This window comes from Leuciscus leuciscus (genome assembly GCF_965113295.1).
Source record: "Leuciscus leuciscus genome assembly, chromosome: 22".
Taxonomy (NCBI): Eukaryota; Metazoa; Chordata; class Actinopteri; order Cypriniformes; family Leuciscidae; genus Leuciscus; species Leuciscus leuciscus.
The window spans coordinates 24,420,984-24,446,097 of record NC_138746.1 but is presented as its reverse complement, the minus strand read 5'-3'; the positions used below and the strand labels follow the sequence as shown (position 1 = coordinate 24,446,097).

At 38.0% G+C, this 25,114-nt stretch overlaps 1 protein-coding gene across 1 annotated transcript in view; it reads right to left on the bottom strand.

The window, feature by feature from the left end:
* Nucleotides 1-1,552: 1,552 nt before the first annotated feature.
* The window catches only part of golga7bb (golgin A7 family, member Bb), a 28,032-nt gene continuing 4,470 nt past the window's right edge, over nt 1,553-25,114 (bottom strand). Inside the window, exons 2-5 of the mRNA XM_082154563.1 lie at nt 18,135-18,260; nt 16,992-17,144; nt 11,435-11,536; nt 1,553-2,357 (exon numbers count right to left, since the gene is read on the bottom strand). Of these exons, the coding sequence (XP_082010689.1) occupies nt 2,274-2,357; nt 11,435-11,536; nt 16,992-17,144; nt 18,135-18,260 (465 nt within the window). The 3' untranslated portion in view covers nt 1,553-2,273. The remainder of the gene's footprint in view (nt 2,358-11,434; nt 11,537-16,991; nt 17,145-18,134; nt 18,261-25,114) is intronic.

Below are 25,114 nucleotides of genomic sequence, written 5' to 3'. Positions count from 1 at the left end.
GCATTTACATGTTGGACCTCATCCTGTCTACACTGGCTCCCTCGGCTCCCTGCACAAGCACAAACCAGAGGTAGATTTTATCGTACAAAAAATAATTAAGAAAAAAATAATAAAGAAACATGCTGCCAGAAGGGCTGCCATTTGTTATTATCCTCCATGAGCAGAGGGGAGCATTGCCCAGTTTGGGCATATTGTCCACGACACCAAACACTGAACCTCTGAGGTGCAGGTATGTGGTGGAACTAAAAGAAGGAACATGAGCCTGGAACGCTGCAAAGGGTCAAGACTGCCAGTGAACTGAGGCACGGCTGAATTTGGCCCCTATGGAACATCAGGGGGATGAATAGAGAGAGCTCAGTCACTGTCCAAACTAAATAAGCACCAAAGCCCTGCTGGAAAATCCAGCTTAAGCTGGTTGCTATGTTTTGCAACCATCTTAGACTACGTCTACATTAATCCGGATACATTTTCATTTCAAAACGCTCACGGTCCGCACTAGCATTTTCAAAAAGTTTGAAAGTAAAATCATCCTGTGTAAAATGTAAGAAAATCTCATTGAGATGAGAGACCAGTCATCATAAAGTTCTTATGCTATTCTTCTTGCATGATTATTTTATTTGCAAAACACTGGTGCGTTCAGGTCACATTTAATCGCCATTCCACATATTGACTAAAACGCAACTGCCCTCATGTTTTGCTGTAGGACAGCAATTACGAGTAATTTTTTGTCAATTTTGCAGGAATGTAATATGAAGATTGTACAAAATAGCATTTATCTTTAGCAACACTGTGAAAGTGAATAGCACAAAGCAGGCACACCGGTATAAACACAGATATCTATTGGCGCTTTTCCACTGCATGGTACGGTACGGCTCGGTTCAGTACGGCACGCTTTGGCGCTTTTCCACTGCATGGTACGGTACGGCTCGGTTCAGTACGGCTCACTTATGACGCGTTTCCACTGCATGGTACGGTACGGTACGGCTCGCTTCGGCTCGCTTTAAATGGTACCACCTCTGTTGAGGTTCCAAGCGTACCGTACCGATACTAAAATGCGACGTGAAAACACTGCAGATCACTGATTGGTCGACAGAATCATCACTACCAGCGTCATTGTATTTACAACACGAGACACTAAAAACCCGCTAGATTTAAATAGCCAGTAGACAACAGCCAACGCTGTAGCGCCTGTTTTAAAAGTATTTGCTTAAAAAAAATAGTATCAACTTAAAAAAAAAGAAATGGCTGAATCGTGGTCAGTGGACGAGGTGCAGACGTTCCTCTCGTTGGTTGCCGAGGAGTGGATGGGGAAACACGGAATGAAAAATTTGCATTTAATATGATGATGTCATGGCAGTAGAGACGGCAACTATAACGATCAGTCCCACCCACTTTGAAGCGGTACTAACTGCAGTGGAAAAGGAACCGTGCCGTACCGAGCCGAGTCGTACCACGCAGTGGAAAAGCGAAGCGAGCCGAACCGTTCCGTGCCGAGTCGAACCGTACCGAGCCGAACCGAGCCGTACCATGCAGTGGAAAAGCGCCATATAGGTACAGTATAATATGTGTCACATGACTAAACATGCGCTATCCTTTTCAAATACCTACAATTTTACAGTTTACACTAAAAAGTGAAAACTGCATTTTTACTTTTATCCACTTGGCAGAGCGTCTTCAGAAAGCTCTGTTTAAGCAGGACAAAAACGCTGTCTCAGTGTGGACCACACATAGGACCACACATAGAAATAAAATATGCATTTTTAAATGTACCCAGATTAGTGTAGATGTAGCCTACAGCTATCAGTTGGTCATGCCAGTATATGGTTTCTTTTGGAACATGGTAAACCAGCTAATTGCCATCTTAGACTACCTAGAAACCAGCTATCATGATGTTTCAAAACCATCTTAACCTGATTTTCCAGAGCTAAGGCACAGTAAGAAATCTGTAGAAAGCACTCCAACCATTGCTATCCCTCTTTATTTCATTATTGAGGGCATCTGATCAACTATTATATATAATACAATATAAATCTGTCACTTAATGGAAATGCAAAGGAGGTTAAATTAATGGGAATGGGGAAGGGGAGTTGTATTTGTGAGTTAAAGCTCCTGGCTTTGCGCTTGTTGTTTGGAAGAAGCGAGTGAGTGAGCAGTACCTGTACTTCCTCTCTCTCACTCAATATTTAAAATCTGGTGCTCTCATGTTTCAACATGCGGATCTTGGGGAGCGTACAGACCCCCCTGTACCCGTACCCCTGGTGCTGCTCCTCCAGTCATTGAGCCGTGCTACTGGTCGGAGAACTTCCACTAGAGCTGGAGCTGGTGGAGCCACTGTCCTCGAAGATGGAGATTTCGATCTAGATGGCCACAGTCAAGGGTTAAAATTAGCAATGTTGAAACATAACAGTGTTGGTATGAGAAGTCTAAATACTGTATTAAAAATGTGGGAGCGGAGCGAGGCCGGTGGAGCGAATGTTAAGGATAAAAGGAGGAGTGAAGACAATGGAAGACGAGAGAATAGCAGGCCTGGGACTTAATGTTGTTTTGTTAACATGCGACAGTCGACCGTGAGGGGCTGCTGCTTACTTTTGTCTACTTTTTGTTTATTTTGTCATTAAAGTTACACTCATTTTTTGCCAGTTCCTGCCTTCTTCACATATCTAAGAACTTTATTGCAATCAGTATTCTTGTTTTTGTGGTCATGTTTTCATTTGTGGACATTTGGGTGAATATATCAAAGCTTTCGAACCTTTAAAAATATAGCCAATAGCAGGTGGTGTCATGTTTACATTTATAGATTTGGCAGATGATTTAATCCAAAGTGATTTACATTGCATTCAAATACATTTTATTACTTCATGTGTTTGAACCCATGTTTCTTAAACCCTACTGTTTCATACAAGATAACAAAAAACAAACAAACAGTACATTAGAGTTGCATCAGCAATGCAGACACATCCACATATAAGATTCAGAACAACACATCAGATCTAAGTAACATAGTCCTTTAAGCAACTATATAGGCAACTAAACATCACGTTTAGGTCTAGTGGTATGAGTGTGTGTGTGGTGAGCAGTGTTCTTAGGAGATGTTGGTGTCCATGGAAATAAAGTGAGAGGGGAAGCATTCCATGTCATCATTCATTCCATGTCATCACTAAGAATGTATGTACCCACCCCAAATCTTTTGGCAACTGAACTCAGTAAAAATTTGGTGTCCCTTAGGAATATGCAAGGGGTTCCATACCCTCACCTTATCCTCCTCCTGAAAAACAAGGAGAGCAAGTGCCCCGCTTAGCATCTATATACTTTTTTATTTTGTGTTGCAGCCACATAAGCCTTCGATGAACAGTCATGTCCGTTAATGACTGCACAGGAGCAGATAGTAAAATAGACAGTTTTGTGCGCATGTTCCTGCTATAGAGTAGCGGAACAGGTGAAGCACCAGTTACAGCATGTGGAGTGGCACGGTACACCTGTGAGAAGTCAGTTACCACAGATTTCCATGGCATATTTTGCTGGATGGCCATTTGGACAGTGTGTTTGAACACATGGTTGAACCTCTATACAGCACCATTAGCTGCCGGGTAGTATAGAGAGATGAACGATGGTGACGAATATTCCTTCCTTCCAGACAAGCAACGAAAGCAGCAGATTTAAATTGAACACCATTATCAGTAACTATACTCAATGGATTTCCATGGCAACTGAAGACTGATGACAGAAACTAAACCACAGAATCTGTAGCAGCAGTGCGAGCAAAGGAGACCTCAGGCCATTGGCTGTAATAGTCCGTTAAGGTTATAGCAAACCTGCAGTCAGATGCAGCAGTGTCAAACAGTCATTGAGCTGACACACGTAGCAGGAACGGACAGCATCATGAACCTGAGCATCCATCCCTGGCCACCAATAGAGATCACAAAGGTGTTGTTTGGCGCTCACCTTTACCCGATGTCCTTTGTGTGCTATGGAGACCAACACAGACCAAAGAGAAGCAGGTGCAATCAGCTGTGAGCCCCGAAAGATGAAGCTGACCTTGAAAGAGAGTTACAGACGCAGTTTATAACACTGCAACAACTCAACGTCCAGTCCCTTTGATGATGGAGGCCAACCACTAGTAATCGGTGTACAAAGTTTGGTTAGAGCAGGACAAGAAGCACATGCAGCATCAACATCAGCAGCAGACAGAGAACCAGAGGCGGCAGATACAACAAATTCCTCACCAGCATCATCAGCAGGAGCTGGAGCAACAGCACCATCTGCAGGTAAAGCAGGAAAGGGCAAACGTGATAGATAATCAGCATGGACATTTTGAATCGCCTGTACACGTGATTCATCAAAAAGAAGACCCTCTGCTGATACAGTATGAGCAAAGAACAGCAGGCTGGTTTGCCGGAAGTGACACACAGCTTCAAGTCGTGGTAAGACCGCTTAAAGTGCTTTGTCATGCAGGTAATGCCCTTGGATGATAATGTTGTCCAGGATGACAGTCAGGATGATGGTCATCATCTTCTGAAATGCTGCAGGCACTGAAGCCAATCCATAAGGAGCAAGACAAAAAAAAAGGACAGTCCGTTGTGAGTAATAAAGGATGTAAGGTCACGACTGTCCTCATGCAGCAGCACTTGGTAGTAATCATTAGCCAGGTCGATGGTAGAAAAAACAGCTGTGAAAGCCATGTGCTGAACGCATAGCGGGCTCACAGGGGCAATGCTAGTCTTAGCCTCAGACATCACACCCACAGACCGTTGGCTGAACTTCTGATGCATATGGCACACAAAATGGAAAACTCTTCAGAAGTTTCGAAGTCGTCATTTGATTGGTTGAATTCTACAGGATTTCCGGGAGATGTGTGTTCTACTTGTATTTAACGGTCCGCCTGGAAACAAAGCCGCCGTGACGGCGAACCCCCTCATGGATTTACAGCATTGACAACGAGCGCTTATTCCCAGCAATTCCCAGAAGAGAATTAAAATGAGTGCACAACTGTTCAAAGGTGTAAGGTCAATTAGATTTTTTAAAGGACAAGTTCGGTATTTTACACTTAAAGCCCTGTTTTCAGATCGTTTCTGATGAAATACAATGGTTAAGATTGAAATTTGGACAAATGCTGCTGGCCCGAGAATTTTCGGTTTCTGTGGTAGCACCCCCCCACCTCCACAATGGTTGCATAGGTGCACTGGAATAATCCTTCCTAAAACACATTAAACTTTTGTTTACAAAGACGTGAAACTCACCGAGTGGTCAGGTGTGTTCACTGATATGCTCACACAAAAATCGCTGCAAAAGATGCTTTCCAACAGGTTTTATCGTAGTTTTTCATCTAATACAAGTCAATGGAGTTGGACAAAAACTACGATAAAACCTGTTGGAAAGCATCTTTTGCAGCGATTTTTGTGTGAGCATATCAGTGAACACCCCTGACCACTCGGTGAGTTTCACGTCTTTGTAAACGAAAGTTTAATGCGTTTTAGGAAGGATTATTCCAGTGCACCTTCAATCTTAACCATTGTATTTCATCAGAAACGATCTGAAAACAGGGCTTTAAGTGTAAAATACCGAACTTGTCCTTTAAGAAATTAATAATTGAAAATAAAAGAAGATAGATTCAGGATTTCCACAAAAATATTAAGTAGCACAACTGTTTCTTGTCACGGATACGCCAGGTTCCACCGTCACACCCTCACAACGATCAGTTGCTGCACCCCTCGCCAATTCTTCACCCACCGTTATCGCCAGACCCATGGTCACTCCAGCACCCTATTCTGGTTCGGCAGAGGAATGCAATGGATTCCTCCTTCAGTGCTCGCTGGCCCTGTAGATGCAGCCACAGCTATTCCCCACAGAAAAGGCTAAAATATCGTTCATCATTTCTTTGACATGCAGCAAGATCTACTACAAGGTCCACTCTATAACTGGAAAACCCCTCAGCCAGGGTCAAGTTCGCCATTACATTGGGCCAATACAACTCCAAGTGGGTCTCCTTCATGTTGAGAACATCAAATTCCTGGTTCTGGAGAATTCCACCGCCGACATCGTTCTAGGACGCCCTTGGCTCACCCAGCATGAACCGGTTCTGTCTTGGGCCACGGGGTGAGAAATGTTTCTCTTCCTGTTTTCCCGAACTACCTATCTCAGCATGCCAGCCAGTCAAACATTTACCTGTCCTGTCCACCTCGATCGAAACTCCCCTAAAGAAACAATCTGTGGATATTCCTTGTGATTATACCCCCTTCAGTGACGTGTTTTGCCCAAGACGAGCCGAGCCTCACAACTACCACCTCACCGACCATGGGACTGTGCCATCAACCTCATACCGGGTAAGTCAGTGCCCCATGGCAATATCTATCCTCTCTCCATCCCTGAACAGAAGGCCATGGAGGAGTATATACAGGAGGCACTTCAAAAGGGTTATATACTTTCTTCTACCTCCCCTGCTGCTTCAAGTTTTTTCTTTGTGGCCAAGAAGGACGGAGGCTTGAGGCCCTGCATTGACTACTGGGCACTCAACCAGATCACTGTGAAGTTCTGGTATCCACTTCCCCTCATCCCAGCTGCCCTGGAACATCTTAGAGGCGCTACCATCTTTACCAAGTTGGACCTCCGAAGTGCCTACAACCTCATCTGGATACGCGAGGGGGATGAATGGAAGACCGCTTTTGTGACTGTCAGCCTATCCTCTGGATATCATCCCCAAACCAACGGGCAGACGGAAGGGACAATACAAGAGATAGGTCACTTCCTGAGAACCTTCTGTCACGGCCACCAGAACTCCTGGAACCGGTTCCTCGCCTGGGCAGAGTATGCCCAGAACTCCCTAAAACAACCCACCACTCTGCCCTACAAAGGCAAAAGACCTTAACTCGCTAGAGTGTGGAACTGAGAAAAATTACTTGAAAGATTTTTTGTTGTCCCACCAAATTAATTATAGGTAGGACACTGGAAATCAGGCAATTAGATGTTTTAGTAATGAAAATTATCTACATGAAAAAATCTTGAGCTCAAACTTGACTTTTGACCAATATTTTAAAGTTACTGTACTCAGCCTTTGTATTGGCAGCAAAAAGTGAGAAGTCATGCCTTGACTCATGCCATGTCTTGAATGTGCCAAAAATATTAACAACTCATTTTCGACCAAAAACGAAGTTACGGTCTTTTGCCTTTGCAAGGTCTTACATATTTTCAATGCGTACTCGGCTTCCAGCCCCCTCTGTTCCCGTGGTCTGGGGAACCCTCGGACGTCCCCGCAGTTGATTACTGATTCCGGGAGAGTGAGAAAGTCTGGGCCTCAGCTCATCACCATCTCCAACGGGCAGTTAGACGCCAGAAGAGCCATGCCGATGCTCGACGGACTGAAGCTCCCACCCAAAAGCCCGGGCAGATGGTATGGCTCTCCACTAGAGACATCAGGCTACGACTGCCAAGTAGGAAGCTGAGTCCCAGGTACATTGGTCCCTTCACCATCATCCGTGAGGTCAACCCGGTCACCTACAAACTTAAGTTACCTTCACACTACAGGATTCACCCCACATTTCATGTGCCACTATTAAAACCACATTACTCACCTGTTTCTCCCTCTTCCACAGAATCTGGAGAACCTTCACAGAACCTTCTCTCGTGGAGAATCCCCCCCTTCCAATGATCATCGAGGAAGGCCCAATTTACACACCCTCACAACGATCATTGTCACCCGAATACTAATCACCTGCCACCTGCCACCTGCTAATCACCTGTTGTTTATCAGCCATGGACTACTTAAGCACACACCTCAGTCACACACATTGTCTGTTCTCCCAAGCGGATACTAGACTGACACTCGAAACGCTACTTACCTGTTGACAACATCTCTACGAAAGATTCCTATACCTTCTCCAGCGTTCCACGTTCTCCACTCTGTCACCATCTCCTTCGTCGTTCTCCTTCGTCTCCGTGCATTTCCCTGTTACCGTTGTTTCCTTCTAGTCATCGACAACTGAGGTGTGCTTCTCAACCATCATCCTCCCACTCTGTTATATTCAGGAAAGCACTATTACTTTTCTGTTGACATCTCATCATCCCTCATCACGCTGTTTCCGCCTGCTTTCAACGTGTGGTCATTCTCTTTGCAATTTCAATGAACTGATGTTAACTGGTCTCCCAGTGAGCTGTCTGAGTCTATATCATTACATTTCCAACATTGATAATAACAATTATTGTTTTTTGAGCAGCAAATCAGCAAGGATTCTGAAGGATCATGTGACACTGAAAACTGGAGTAATGATGCTGAAACTTCAGCTTTGCCATCACAAGAATAAATTACATTTTAAAATAATATAGAAAACACTTATGTTTACAGTGCAATGATATTTCTGAATATTACTGTTTTTAAGGGTACATTTTTACTGATGATAAAATAAAAACATCCTTGGTCAGCATAAGACACTTCTATAAACATTTAAACAATCTTACCGACTCTTTGCAAACTTTTTAACGGTAGTGTAATTCTGATAAATGTTTATTTTGCAAAGTACACATAACCTCAAAGCTGACAGACATGCACTAAATGCCACAAGACTCCAATCTGGATCCTACAATGGATTTAGATGAGAGTTGGACAGCTGTTAAATGCATTCCCTCTCCACAAGAAAGTTAGACCTAATCAGATGTTGAGAATATGCAATATTTTGCAAACTCAGTAGCATAGCAATAATGGAATTTAACCCATCAACTGTTTCATTTAATTTAACTTGAAAATGTCTTTCCTGTGAGCTAAACCAAAGCCCTGCGATGAGTTACTGGTGGTCAGTGTGGTAGGAACTGAATGGCAGCTATTGTTTGCCCATTGCTCCTAAGGTGACAGCTGGTTGGAATCCGCAGGGCTGTGAGCTGACGAAGGCCTGCCAAAGCCAGACGGGCCTGCAGTCAGCGGGAAGGAGAAGAACCAGGATTGCCAAGCTAGCTTGATGGTCCACTGGATAGATTTCCCAAAAGGAATCACCCAAAATTATGGGATCCAAGAATAATATGTTCCTGGATGATCGTTTGAGGGTGCATTTACTGTCATACCTCAACAATACTGACATATATTAGACCTAGAGAGAGAGGAAACACACCCAGATCTCTCTACAGCAGGGTTTCCTAAAGTGTGGGCGCTGGTTGCTTGAAAGACACTGAAATTTCATTACATATGATAATTCTTTTTATACATATCTGAAAAAAAAAAAAAAAAAAAGTTTAAGCCAAAATAATAATCAAAAAGGGAATGAGTTGCCAAGGCAACTAGTAGGCTATTGGGAAACATGCTGTGCGTTGAGCCTGATATCTGCAAACTGACAAGTATTCAGCTATGCATCAAAAGACTTGACAGGAGCAATGCAGCAACATCTCATTAGGTTAGTTGCTTAGAAACAATTAGTCTAGTTCCCACAGACCCAACAAACAGCAACATTTCAAACACTCCCATGAGATATTGGATTGGATTTATAATGTTGAGAAACATATGCATCATTTTCAAACTGCTTCAACAAACACAGGTTTTACACCCCGATCTGTTGTAATTTGGTGTTTGTCGAAGAACTAGTCCCAAGGTTGCATTTATTTGATCAAAATACAGTAAAAACAGTTATATTGTGAAATATCATTACAATTTTAAATAACATTTTTCTATTTTGAAATGTTTTATAATGGAGTTTTAAAACATGTAATGGCAAAGCTGAATTTTCAGCATTCTTACTCCAGTCTTCACTAGCTATCATTTGTTAGCTTTCATCCAAAGTTGCGAATTGAACTTGTATGCAAAATTGGAATATCACAAAAAACATTTGCGAATAAAGAAATTTCCATCCCATTGTTCAAGGGAACAAACTTATCTGTAATAAAAATGGAATGAAAAGCCGCTGTGGCTCTTTTTGTCCTACATCATAAATGCAGATGAAACGCAATAAACGCTGTCATGTTATCTTGTGTTCGGATGCTTGGTGTTTGTGAACGCAACCATGTGAGACACTTTTGGCTCCAGCATTTCAGAATGATCCGACCAACATTTGAGATGCTGTGCAATGCGATTGGTCCACTGATTAGTCCAGTAATCCAATCACATCCACTGTTGAGGCAAAGTCACATGAGTTTTTTTTGTTGTGCATTGAGGGATTTATTTGCTAAATGTGTTTCCGTTGTAGTTTATGCCCATGTCTTCTTATCAGATTAAAAAATATTCCGCCTCAATGGAGCCATACGTTTTTTATGCGCGTTTTTAGAATTTATGCGTGTATATACTGTAGCTAGTGTCACACAATCCTTCAGAAATCATTATAATATGCTTATATGCTGCTCAAGAAACATTTCATATTATTATCAATGATGAAAATGTTTTTTGTGGAAAACTTTTTTTTCATTAGGATACTTTGATAAAGTTAACTTTCAATCAATTAAATGTATCCTTTCTGAATAAATGTATTACTTTTTGAGACTTAAAAAAAAAAGAAGAAATTAACTTACTTGCCCAAACTTTAGAAATGGTAGTGTAACTAATTTATTTTAGAAGAAGGGCTTATGGGAATTCCCAAAACCTCAATTTTGTCCTTAATTATTTTGAGTTATTAAATTGTAAGTTAAAAATAATGTAGAAATTTGAGTTATTATTACAAATATATACATATCAAGTAATATTTAATTAGGACAAATTCCATTAATGACACCATTTGGGTTAAATGTGCACTGGAAGCAATCAGTTTGTTGTGATGCAACAAAACTAGATTGTTCCCATTTTGATAATATTATTTTCCTTTTTGTTTATATCGATTTGAAATGTTATCCCAAAAAATCCCACTGACAGATGTTCAGTTTGGCTTGAAATATGAATGACTTCAAACTCTAGCTGTAAAACACTTTAAGTTGTTTGTCTTGACAAACTTTCCTTATTCTTTAATCACACAGACAAAGTGTTTCCAATCAGGTCTAGCCTCAGGCAGCTTTTTGGTCTCACACAGTTTCCTAGCTACAACCATGGTGCTGGAAAATGGAAAGAAATTCCTACAAAATAAGGACAATTTTCCTCTCTGCTTTATATCAACATATCAAAGTGTCACCTCTCCTGAACGGCTGAAGGTGAAGTTATATTCTTTGTAGAGTATGTAACTCTTATGAAAGTGTGACTTCCCACTTTGGAACGAATAGAAGGCACACAATCACAACAGTGTTGACTGACATCATGCTGTGTCAAAGCAAATATAAACCATTTTTTTGGGGAATATCAGAAGTGAAAGGAAAGCATGGTCATGAGAAAGTATCTTAGCTTGAAGTGACAGCTAAAAGAACAAAGTCTTTTCAGCAAACAAACAGAATAAGTCATCAAAGTTCACAACTAGATCATGCTCAGCTGTCTGTGGCAGTGCCAACACTTAAAAAAAGCATAACATACGACTGAAAACCATCCCGGACTGTTTACAAAGGATACCACTCTCATACCTCTCTCGATGGGGTCTGTGAGGAGCAAACCTCTGGGTGCATAGACCTTCTCATTTTGCTCCTGAATATACATGCTGATCTTTTTCAGTATCTGTGGGAATCAGAGAAAGGACAGGAGTTAGGAGGATTATCATAATTCCCTTACTACTAATAGGCCAGTTCACACCAAGGCCGATAACTTTAACGATAACAATATAGTTTTATTAATCGTTCTAAATAAAATAAATATGATCCATATTTACTTAATACACTTTTCTGGTCTTTTTGTGCATGATTGAAACAACTTTCCTTGCTGGCTGACATCATTAATCCCTCTTCACTTTTCATCCGCTCCCCTCCAATCAGCTGGCTCCATTTTGGTAAGCAACACCCAAATTCCACAATCCGTTCAATTACGACAGATACAAAGTTACTCCCTAAATTTATTTTCTAATGGAATAGCCTTTATAAATACATTTAAAAAAATTTATAACTAGAATTAGTAATACATTATTAATAATAATAATAATAATAATAATACGTATTATTATTACTTTATAATGCCATATAGGCCATATAATGCCCTTGTACAAAGCCTTGATTTATTTTTTGAGGTCTCCAAGAATGTTTTCATGTTTGAATGTTCAAAATACATTATTTTTCACATATTTTACATTATTGCAGAATCTCTCTTCCCAGTCTGTTAGTACCGCTCAGGGGTGTTACTGATTCCCGAAACAATAGTTCAAATGAACATTCAAACTGCATTGCAAAGTTGTGTGGTTGGAACGACACATCTTGACCAGTGGTAAGAAGCATAGTTTCTTGTTTGTATGATGTGGACTCAATAAGCAAATAAGCAAGCTGACATTCAGTACAATCTATATCTTTTATTCATAATGCATACATAAGTCATTTATGTCTTTTAGTTTGTCAAGAGATTTACAGCGTCGTTTTTGAAGAGTTTGCGTGTGCATAAGTGCTCTAGTACGTAAAAACGAGCCTATGATTGAATCTGGAAGTAAAATAACTAAGAAAAAAAGATTATTACTCCACCACATGTGTGACATAATTAACCAACGTATTTGAACGACAAATTTGCGACAATGCGGTAACGGGAAACAGTGTTAGCTAGTTAAGCAGCGAGTTATGTTGTTGTACGTGAAATGCACCCCTGTTTAGTTCATGTCTCTATAAAGCCCCTCCTTCCGAAAAGTGCAGTGTGCTCTGATTGGACAGCTGGACCAGTGTGTTGTGATTGGTCAACCACTCTTGAGTGTGTTTCAGAAATGTCACGCCCCTTACCATATCCAACATTTTCAACATAGGCCTACTACTAATGCAACTCAACCAGGTCTCGCCCTCTTTTTTTGCGTATGCCTTTGGCGGGAATTTTTTAAATGAGGAATATTGTGATGTGATCATTCCCAGAAAAATAAAATAAAATACAAGACTACAAAAGAGTTCAGCAACAGTGCTTACTGATATATTTTGTGCTTTGTAACTTTGCAGACCCCTTTCATGCTCAAACAGCAACATTATACAATAAAGAATGTTGAAACTGTTAAAAAGCATTTTAAAAAGGTCCTTTAAAAATAAATATAATTAGTTAATGGGTCATTCCGTGTCAAATCTACCAGAGGTCCCCAGCTAAAATTTTTGATTTTGGTTCATATTTTTTCTATAGAAAGACAAACATGAATAGTGATTAAAGCCATGGATGTATATTTACTGAGTAATCCACTGTTTTGTAGAGGGGGGTCAAAATGACAGTTTTCACAGATTTGGAGCCAAATTACAGGGGGGTAAAAAATACTTTAGAAAGACAGCAGCATCAAATTTTATTTTTGCACAGAGATTGGTAGTCTATTAATAAAATCTGTTGACTTTAGCCATTTTTGTTGCCAACGGTGACAGTTAAAAAAATGTGAGAAAGCACTTTCTTTTTTTTTTACCTCAAGTTTGCATGCCTGGCCTGCTCAAGAAGTGTTAAAAGTATCTCAATATCCTTCTAAATTCTGGGTCTTAACAAACTTTCCTTTTAATATCTTCATTTTAAAGGCCCTCGATGGTTCAATCCCAGAGATATGGAGTACTTAATGTGGCTTCATCAGTAAATTGGTCAATTATACACATTTTCAGTGGTCAAAAACCAAATTTAGGTCACTTTGCACACACAGCTGATACTTTTTTTTCATTTAAAAAGGAATATCTGAAGAATAAATAATGTTGAAACTAGAAATGTATCTTGTTTTTTGCTATCAAGTCAACTGCATATTACATACTTGTCTGGGTGCCATAAATAGTATTTTTCCAAAGTTTGAATGCCTGCATGTCTTCTCATCGGATAAAAAAAATATATATATATCCACCTCAATTGAGCTCATAAATGTTTTATGCAGGTTTTTAGAACTTATGTGCATCTTGGCATTTCCATACAGCGTTTTTTATGCGATATCCCAAAATGGGCATAAAAATAGGTGGATGAAAACGTAGCTAGTGTTACAAAAATCATTATAATATGCTGATTTGGTGCCCAAGAAACATTTCTTATTTTTGTCAATGTTGAAAGCAGTTGTACTGCTTAATAATAATGCTATAATTATATGATATATAATTATATGATATATTATATTACATTTATGAAAGCATCAAAGGCATCTAACAGTAGCTTATTTAGATTACTCAAGTTTACTTGTTTGACTTTTCAAGTGAGCATTGCAAAGGCTGCCCGTGTTTCTCTTCCCCAGTGGGGTGAAACTGTGCATCACTTTGCTTCGCTTTGCTTTCCACTCTACAGAACCGGCCGTGAAAAGATGTTTGTAATAAGGAGAGAAAACAGATCTGTTCAGTGGAGTTCAGTGGCCATGAACAAACTTCAAGATGAGCAATGACTCATAGAAGTAAATCCAACACATGCGGCTAATATGCTACTTGGCGCAACACAAGGTGAAATACGTTTTTCCAGAACAAAGTGTACAAGCACACATTTATCCAAAAAATGACATTCATTTATCATGATAAAAATGCCATGTAAATATGGAGGGAGGTCCAAAAGCATGAGACCACCAGTGGAAATGAATTTTCATTACAACTTATATCAACATAATAAATTGAGTGGAAAGTTAAAGTGAAAAATTAACATGAATGTCTCAGTGTCTGGTACTGTTGCCCTTTAGCTTTAATGGCAGCAGCACTCAAGCTGCAGGAGCTTGCATTTACATGTACCAAACGTTTTTTTTGCATTTGCTTATTTCATGAGTGACTTAGAAATATTACAGAATGCTTAACTTTTTTTTAATTTCACATTATAACTTGAAAAAACATTAAAAATAAACAACATTTTTAAAAGCCTTGAAACCTCCTGTTTATTTACAGATTTAAAGGGGTGGTATAATGCCCTTTTCACAAGATGTAAAATAAATCTCTGATGTCCCCAGAGTGTGTATGTGAAGTTCTAGCTCAAAATACCCCACAGATATTTTTATATACAGTAGCATGTTAAAGTTGTCACTTTTTTAGGGTGAGCAAAAACGCACCATTTTTGTGTCTGTCCCTTTAAATGCAAATGAGCTGCTGCTCCCGGAACAGAGGGCGGAGCTTCAACAGCTTGTGTCCTTAGCAGCTTCGATTACCTCACACAGACATGCACTGAACATTTCAAAAACTTTTAGCCTTTTATGTTCAAACCGGAGTCAGAAAGATGGAGAGACTCAAGAAGAAGTGACAACATGTAGACAACATTTCTGAATGGTTAGTTGGTGAATTTATGTAGCTTATGTGTAGTTATCTTCTAGTCATTGATTAGCATATTCTGTCTTGATAATCTATAAATAGTGTTCCGGGGCGGGGTTTATGTAAAGTTTAGGGTTTGTGATGTCACTAAACCGGGAGGAAGCTTGTGTAGTCCCAACCAGCCGCTTGTTGTAGTCCTTAAAAAGCAATTTCTTTAAAAGAAAATATCTCCCTTTGCTTTGAACTTTGAGCGTTGTAATTTTATGCTCAAACAGCAACATTACACACTAACTAAATTTAGAAAAGTGAAATCATAATCAACCACCCCTTTAAATTTAATTTAATTGTCAGTATACTCTTACATACATATATATACACACACAAATATATATATATATATATATATATATATATATATATATATATATATATATATATATATATATATATATATATATATATATATGCACGTGTGTGCACATATAATGAAAAAAAAAACGTTTTTTGTAATATTTTAGTTGAAACTATGATTTTTTTTTTCATGATTCTTTGATGAATAGAAAGTTAAAAAGGTTTATTTGAAATAAAAATATTTTGTATCTTTAGTGTCACTTTTGATTAATTTAATGCATCCTTGTTAAATAAAAGTATTAATTTATCTTTTTTTTCTTCTTAAAATCACAGGAATAAATTACATTTTAAAACATTAAAATAGAAATCATTTATTTTAAATTTAACTTTAATTTTCACAACATTAGTGTTTTGTTGAGCATATGATACTACTTTCAAAAACATAATAAAAAAGTAATTATTACAAACGTTTGACATGTGTATTTACACACACATTATTGAACTTTGTTATTGATTTATGTTGACTTTACATTAAAAATGAGAAATGTACTCTTTAAAATTTCCAACTAGTGTACCACAGGTTGAAAACTGCTGCTTCTGTTCAAAACGAAAGGTCATTCTGTGATTTACCATCTCGAGCTTGACGTGTGACAGTCCAGCACGCTCTAAATCTTTGTCTCCGCTGCCCTGACTTGTGTGTGCAATCACTCGACTTTGATGAGGAAGATGCTATCATGCTAGCCCGGGGCATGAGGGAACTCATCCGTGTCCACTCATGTGTGGCCTCCTGTCAGCTGGAGCAACAAACAAAACTGCTCATCATGGGTGGGTGCAGTTTATCAGAGTTCGCCATTAAGGTGGGCATTTTTATAGGCTGGAGTTTACAAATAACTCTTTGAAAAAGCCTGATGTGACCTCAGAGTTGAATAATGCGGGTTAGGCATGAACGACGTCACTTTTCAAACATGTTAAAGCATGAAGATGAATATAGTATGAGAGAGAGAGAGAGATAGCAGGGACTTTACATCCGCTCTATCTCAGTGCAGGTGATGCACACCTGTGTGGAGAAATTAGCTGCCCTTTGGAAGTACGCAGCACTGAATGTCATGTTATGATTCGGTCAGGTTTGCCCATTGGTGGACAGGTGCTCGCCACAATGGAACTATTGTCTAAGTAGGGCATAACCACGCATATCGAACCTTATCTCGACTTCGTTTGACTGCTATTCAAAGAAAGTGATTTCCATCTGCCACATGCGAACGTGTGTGGTCAGATTTAAATGGGTCTGCACATCAAAAATGTTCCAACTTTCTAATGTTTTGTTTCTTTGTGAATCCTTGGGTGACCAGGCCTGAATGCTCTTCTTTGATCTTCAAAGGCTTCCATGGGTTGCAGTTGTTCTCAATCTTACATATCAGAATTGGCATCTTGATGAATGTTGAGTGTATTGTAAATGAAACAGGAGAAGACTATCTCGATACCTTTTCATAGCGTGTCTCCATGCACAGGAAGATGATGTAGGCCGTAGCACAAGCCAGGCAGCCTTCCAGGTAGGACTGACCGCCAATCTTTTCAGCCTCTGCATAGTAGCAGTTGAGCGTCTTCATCGTTACTTCAAACAGGCTCCTCTCGATCTGTGCACAACAATCAGTTCAAACCAATGATGTTTTATTGGACGAAAAACTATTATGAAGACAAAAATTATTCCCAGGGAATGGAGTAACTGATAAAATGTATTAAAAAAATAAAAATAAAAGGTTTTGTAAAAATAAAAATAACATGCATTACTGTTCCTAAGTTTGAAGTCAATAAGAAGCCTCTTATGTTCACCAAGACTACATTTAGTAAATATGGTAATATTGTTAAACACTATTACAATTTAAAATAACTGTTTTCTATTTTTATTTATTCATGTGATGGAAAAGCTGAATTTTCAGCATCATTACTCCAGGCTTTATTCACTTGATCCTTCAGAAATCATTCGAATATGCCGATTTGGTCCTCAAAAAACATTTCTTATTGTCTTATTATTATTGTCAATGTTAAAACACTTGTGCTGCTTAATAATTTTTTTTTTTTTTGTGGAAAATATGATTTTTGTTTTTTTAAGATTCTAAAAAGTCAAGTAAAAAATGTCAGAATGATTTGAAATAGAACAATTTGTAACAATTTAAGTCTTTACTTTCACTTTTAATCAATTTAATGCATCCTTGCTGAATAAAAATGTATTAAAAAAAAAAATCGTATTGACCCCAAACTTTTGAATGGTAGTATAAAATTGGGCAAGTTGCTGAAGTGCTTTTTATGTGTAAGCACGGATCGACATGCATCAATACAGTATATCCATCTCTATGACGTCAGACATTTTCCAAAGTTCAGAAGGAGCCATTTTTACAGCTTAGTGTCTGTAAACAAGGGAAGGCATTTTGAGTATGATAAATTACAAAATGTTTACACTGACCTTTTCATTTCAAAAGATCAATGAAAGTTTGATTTGTCATTGTATGATCCCTTTAAGATCGATGCAATCAAAAGTTTCAAGAAAAAAGCAATGCCTCATGGGATGTGCGCCTACATAAAGGGCAGGAACACATCAGATGTCCAAACCCTCATTTGAAACTTACCCTGCTGTCCAGCTCTGCGGGAAACTTGGTCTGGAATTTGCAGATGGTGCTGTCACTGTAGTCTCTCTGAATGAAGACCTTGGTGGCCAGAGACGCACTGTGACGAAGCTCCTGGAGGTTGTGGAACTACAAAGAGACACAGAATAGACAGTGGTCTCAAAGGTGTCGCTCTTAAGCCGCGTCTGAAACTTAAAATGACAAATGGTGCAGTCACTATGCCATTGATGTAACTAGAGCCTTGTGTGTATAATTTCATACATTTTCCATGTAAATGTTTACTTGCACAGTTAAATCATTGTACATGTGGATAAGAATGTCAGATTTGACACGTAAAATTGAGAGGGTCCGGACAGTATGACATTGTGTCAATTAATTTAATGATTTATGGTTTCTATGTCTTCCAAGACACACAGAAACCCTACAGTATAAAATGATAGACCCTGGACCTACATCAATAGTCTCAGTCTATCAAAATGAATAATGGACAGGGGCCTCTAAAGCAATAATTTTTTTAAATATGAAGGAACATATGCATGTTTATAAAATTGGGGCCAGAAAGAAGACAGAGCATCAATCAAAAGAACGCAAAGAAACACTCAATGAGTTGTTTTAGGACTCTATGTGTAAAAACCATCTTCACCAGCTCTGGAAACATCATAAATTTAGAGAGCCAAGAGAGAGAATGAAACCTGATGGATCCTCTTTCTCCTGATTCTCTAATTGACAATACAGTCGGACAGAAATATTCCAGAACTCAGTCTATCCACAGTGGCTGGAGGAAAATGTGTTTCAGAAATTTCATTTTCAAATAATAACTATGAATTAAGAACATACTTTCTTCAGGCTTTACTGCAGTTCATGAAGCTTTCTGTCAGACACTGCAAGCAATGCATCTCTTTCTTTCTTTCTTTCTTTCTTTCTTTCTTTCTTTCTTTCTTTCTTTCTTTCTTTCTTTCAAGACCTTGTTCCGCCTTATAAACAAATCCATATTTTAACAGATCAAGATGTAAGACAAGGCTCACAGCTTTATTTTCAGCAAAAATTAATTGGCCTCACAGTTGTGGTCTCATTAGTGTAATTGCTGAAAGCTCTGATGCCAAAAATAAGTCTATTGTTTAATGCTCTATTGCTAACATGGGAAAGTTAACCTACTCTGTAGGGCCAGTGCTGAAACATACAGAACTAATTATTAAGGTTAAACGGTCCTTTACAGCCAATATATGCTGTATTCGTGTGCATTCACAGAAAATATAGTGCTAAATATAGTTAGCATCTGTCATTAGTGTAAATCAAACAACAAAACAGCTCTAACAAAGATTAATCTATATTTAAATTATACAGAATACTAGTGTCCTATAATGTTTTAGAGAAACACCTGAGACAAAGCTGATATTTAAATGAGGTACAACTAAAGGAGCAACCTCTTAGCAAGGTTTCATGCATATAGCAATACATTGAACTACATGTTGTCATTTTGACTTCACAACGTCTAGCACTGGAAAATACACAAAGGAAGTCAGAATTAGCAACCAAAGCTTCATAAGGATGGATGTTAATGATAATTAGTCTTCATTGTTGCCACGACACACAAAGCCTTTTAGTTCATGCCAAATGAGACGAGCCTAATTATCCCTGCACTCCTCCTGGGAGGCATCGCTCAGGGAGAATCAGGTTGAAGATGCTCATAATAGCTGTTCTGCTGTCTGAAATCCCACAGCAGCTGTTAGCACAACCACAAGCAAGTGGCTTATCTGGCCACATGAGCGTCCACAGTTGGATTTCTCCCAGAAGACATGGTAAATTATTCACACTTGGGAGGTCATCTAAACTGTCATCTAAAAGTTATATGCAGAGAAGTTTCAAAGTAACACTTTTGACTGCTAAGTCTTGTACAATTTGCAGCTTATTCTGGTCAAGATCGGAAGATCTGTCGGACCAACGTGAAAAGTGACCAATCATTTGACCATTGACAGCTAAGCAACTACCACTTTGACACTTCAAAAAGTTCATAAAGAGATCATAAAACTTTATTTAGTTTAAACCAAATTTTCTGAACAGATACGATCGCTTTACATGATAAACAGATTGAACTTAGGCTTTTATTAACATTTAAACAGAAGCTCAACCGTACTTGCTTGAAGCGCGAGAACAAACTAAATAGAAAACTAAGCAAAATAGCATGTAATTTACTGGAGGTTCTGACAAAATCTTAATTGCTGGAGTCTAATTAAAAACTATTTAAAAAACTCATTTTAATCGGTTTGAATGAATGATTCGAAAGCCCCTTTCACACATGCAGTCTTTACTGGTAAACTACCGTTAAGATTACATGAGTGGAGAGCATATTTGTGTATTTAACGGTAAAGTCATTCTGGTAATTTTACGGTAATTTACTAGGATTACGGTGTGAAAGAGGGCTAATGACTCACTCACGAAGACTTCACTTGTTTTATTACTGGATGAATCAGCATTTTTTAACAAATCTATAGAAAGTATGATTCAATGACAAATACATTTTTTAACAGTCATTTGTCACCACCCACTGGTGTAACAATGTAATTTATACAATCTTTATTCTTAATTAGGTGATTTACTCTATTTTGATCGCTACCGTAGACATCAGGGTTTATATCTGAACTATAAACTTTTATTCCAGTACTTCTGCAATAATTTGGATTATTGTAACATAAATAATGATACTGTGTGGTTGAAAAGACTGTTTGCGGAGCTGTTTTATACCAAGTTTTAATAGACGAATTGTTGTCATTTAAGATTGCGTGGGTGTTTTACAATTAATCGTGCAGCTCTATTCTGTATAGGGCCAACAACAACACAAATTTTAGCAGCAAATCCGATTGGAAGTGTCAATGTCTGCCAGATATTGCTATTTTTGTGTCCAATTGGCATCAGACAGTCAGTAAACGAACTGTAGGTGGTTAGTGGGCTTAAGCTGAGGCGAGGAAGATACACCATCCAGTTTCTGTAAGTCCTGAACTGTCAAAGTTAGCAGTAATTGGTGAATAAGTCTGAAAGGTGAGCAAGGGTACAGTGACTTTCCTGAAGTGAGACCATTAGCATCATCGGCCATCACAACCCTCCGCAGAGAGACGGTCACGGCCAATTAAAATTCATCAGTTCAGGAAAAGGATGAATGTTAATGAAACGGCCTGTCCAGCAGAAACATCTGAGGGGTCAAAGGTTGATTCTAGATGCTGCCAACACGGAGACATATTTCATAAGGAGCTGAGCAGATCTGCAGAGGCATATTAGGAAGAAAGATGTGTACCTTCAAGACTTCATAGGCTCTCGGGGCATTTCCTCTTCCTTCCTTTGTGAATGGGGAAGATGATTTTAAACAGATGTGACAGAGGCAGAACATTTCCAGCGCTCGGGTTTCTTCCCACAGAAAAAGAGAAATGCTGATGTGCTCTCAAACCCTTGAGAGACACCGTAGAGGAAGCAAAAATATAGGATTGCTTCAGTTTAATAGTGGTTTATAGGCCTACATGTCATAAGTGAAGGACTCCAATCGACTGAGAGACAAAAAAACAAAAAACTCTTTTCTGCCCTGCAGGGTTGGATGTTTAGCAGTATTGTGTATCATTACAGAGAGAAAGAGCAAGTCAGATTATATGGGCTCAGTTTTAAGCAGCACATAAAAGGCACTGAAACCATTCAAATGCAATGTAATATACATCAATCATGTAATGTTAGTACTCACTGATGCACAGGCCAGCTGCCCAACATCCCTGAACTCTTCATCGCTAGGTTATTGCAAAACTGTATGTAGCCATTTAGGTTCATTATGTAGATCCACATAGACAAGACAAAATGTGATTGTGTACATACAACAGAAATAAAGGAAAAAAAATATGGTCTAAGGTGTTAGAGGGGTGAATCTCATGATATTGCCAAAAAAATTTAATAAATAATAATAATAATTTATTTATTTGAAAATTGTGGCTTAAAGTAAATTAAGCATATGAGGAATACACATTTTTAGCATTTTGGCAAACACACCAAAAAAACATTCTTATTGGTGGTGAAAATGGTGTGTAGTTGTATAGGCTATATACAGTTATGGCTGATTAAAGGTGGGGGGGGAAAAACAATGCAAAAATAAAAAAATAAAATAAATCCCAAAAAATCGTTCTACAATGCGTGAATTTACTGTTCAATAGTTTGTGCTCAGTACGTGTCAGCATATTAGGATGATTTCTGAAGGATCATGTGACACTGAAGACTGGAGTAATGATGCTAAAAATTCAGCTTTGCTATCACAGGAATAAATTACATGTTATAATATATTAAAATAGAAAACAGATATTAGTAATCGTAGTAATATTTCACAGTATTAGCGTTTTTTTGTTGTTGTTTTTTTTACAGTTTTTTATCAAACAAATGCAGCCTTGTAAAATAAATAAATAATAAACTTAAAGGGATAGTTCACCCAAAAATGAAAATTCGGTAACACTTTAGAATACTGTTCCTTCATTAATGAATAACTACACAGGAACAAATGAGTAATGCATTAGTAACACTCTAGTAATTAACTAACAAGAAACTCTGATTAATGAATTAGTAAGTAATCGCGCTCAGATGAATGTAGTAGTTCATTATTAGCTAATCAATAACTACTATTTTTTTCATACCTCCCAGAGAACTACTATCTATAGGTTCATAATTAACATGAATAATGCATAATTTATAATAAAAGGTAATGGTAACCCACTAGTAATGACTCAAGATTTACTACATCATTTTAAAGGAACTACTAATTATTTGGATCAGTATCTAAAGTGAAAAACATGATAACAACCTAATATTGACTGAAGTCATTGTAAACTTTTGAGATTTTTGTAAGATTTTGAATATCAATTCCTTCCAATGGATTTGGTAACACTTTAGTCATTACTAGTGTGTTCCCATGATCTTCACTTTAGAATACTGATCCAAATAATTAGTAGTTCTTTTAGAAAGATGTAGTAACACTTTATTCATTACTATCCAAAACCTACAAAAATCTCAAAAGTTTACAATGACTTCAGTCAATATTAGGTTGTTATCATGTTTTTCACTTTAGATACTGATCCAAATAATTAATAGTTCCTTTAAAATGATGTAGTAATACTTGAGTCATTACTAGTGGGTTACCATTACCTTTTATTATAAATGATGCATTAGTCATGTTAATTATGAACCTATAAATAGTAGTTCTCTGGGAGGTATGAAAAAAATAGTAGTTATTGATTAGCTAATAATGAACTACTACATTCATCTGAGCGCGATTACTTACTAATTCGTTAATCAGAGTTTCTTGTTAGTTAATAGTAGTTACTAGAGTGTTACTAATGCATTACTCATTTGTTCCTGTGTAGTTATTCATTAATGAAGGAACAGTATTCTAAAGTGTTACCGAAAATTCCTTCATCATTGAGTAAGTGATTAAGATGATCCAAATATGTATGAGTTGTTTCTTCTGCTGAACACAAAACATATTTTGAAGTGTGTCGGAAACCAAACAGTTGATGGGCACCGATTGACTTCCATAGTATGAGGGAAAAAAGTCAGTGTGGACCAGAAACAGGATTGGCTATTTTGGGACAACTTTTTTTTGGTACTTTGTGCACAAACAGATCAATAGACATTTGCTGTCTTGTGCACAGATGCCTTTATAATCAAACACTCTGATCTTAAGCACATTCTGTTCTTCATGTTAATTAAATACCAGGAGATTATAAACTGACTTTCCCGTCCCCCAAGAGATTTGCTTTTTAATCGAATGCGGCTGCCTTTTGAAGCTTGTTTATAAGTGAATCATTGTCATACTAAACAGATTTTCACATAAAATCAGCTGAACAACTCAGGCAAAAAATAAACTCACAGGAATTGCTTTGAATGTATTTAGCATTAAGTACAGAATATTATTTGGACACTTAAAAATATATTAATCTCATTGCAGTAGAAAACAAAATAGCAAAACAAATGGCACACAAAATGAAGTATCTGACTGCTAAAAGTCTATAATCTGGAATAGAGTCAATTTGTGTCAAGTATTCAAAGCACCATTATGAAATGTTATTATTGCATAATTGTGCAGGTTACATTCAGATTGTCAACATTTAACTGACCTCCTCAAATTTGCTAAACATCTGCCACCTACCAGAGGCTGAACAGAAGGAGAACATCAAAACGATTCATAAGATTCATTGAAAGTAAACAGTGCATGGATGCCATGCCTTTAAAAAATAAGCTCTTGGAAGGGCAGTGTGTTGTTCTCTAAACGCTACCAGAGATGCTGAGTGCACATGGCCTCAGGGTCACATGAAACAAATTACAGGTTGCTTTAGCTGTGACACTTTAAAAGGGCTGTTACACAGTAGAACTGCTCTCTGTCGTGCTAGTTCATTTCTTCGCTTGTCCACCCTCTCTTGCTCCTTTTTTCTAGATGCAAATATCTTTTCATCAAGCGTTCAGTTAGTCTTATAACTGTAAAACTGTTTCAGAACAGCATCATTTTCCTGGTCAGGTTAATTCAGTTCAATATTAGCATTATGACTGCTTTACTGAAACATTGTTTTACAATCTTGTTCTGCCATGTCTATTCACTTCTAATTAACTCAAGATATTCAGGAGATCACAGTTAACAAGTAACACAAGTAAAAACAGTTCATTGAATTGTGTATAATTAATTGGGATTGGCACAGGGTGCAAGTGTATAACCGGAGACGGCTGTGTTTTTATCTGTGTGGATTTACTTAGCTATACTTGGGGGATAAAACTATCCCCAGACGTTTGCTAAATTAGACAAAAGCTTAATTTCATTGCTCTAAATAATATAAATAAATGAATAAATAAAATAATAATAGTAAATGTGTTATGTTTCACTTTTTCTAAATTAGATACTAGGTTGTAACGTACACAAAAGTCACGGTTCGATACAAGTCCAGTACATTTACATGCCCCCTCTCAAAACTCAG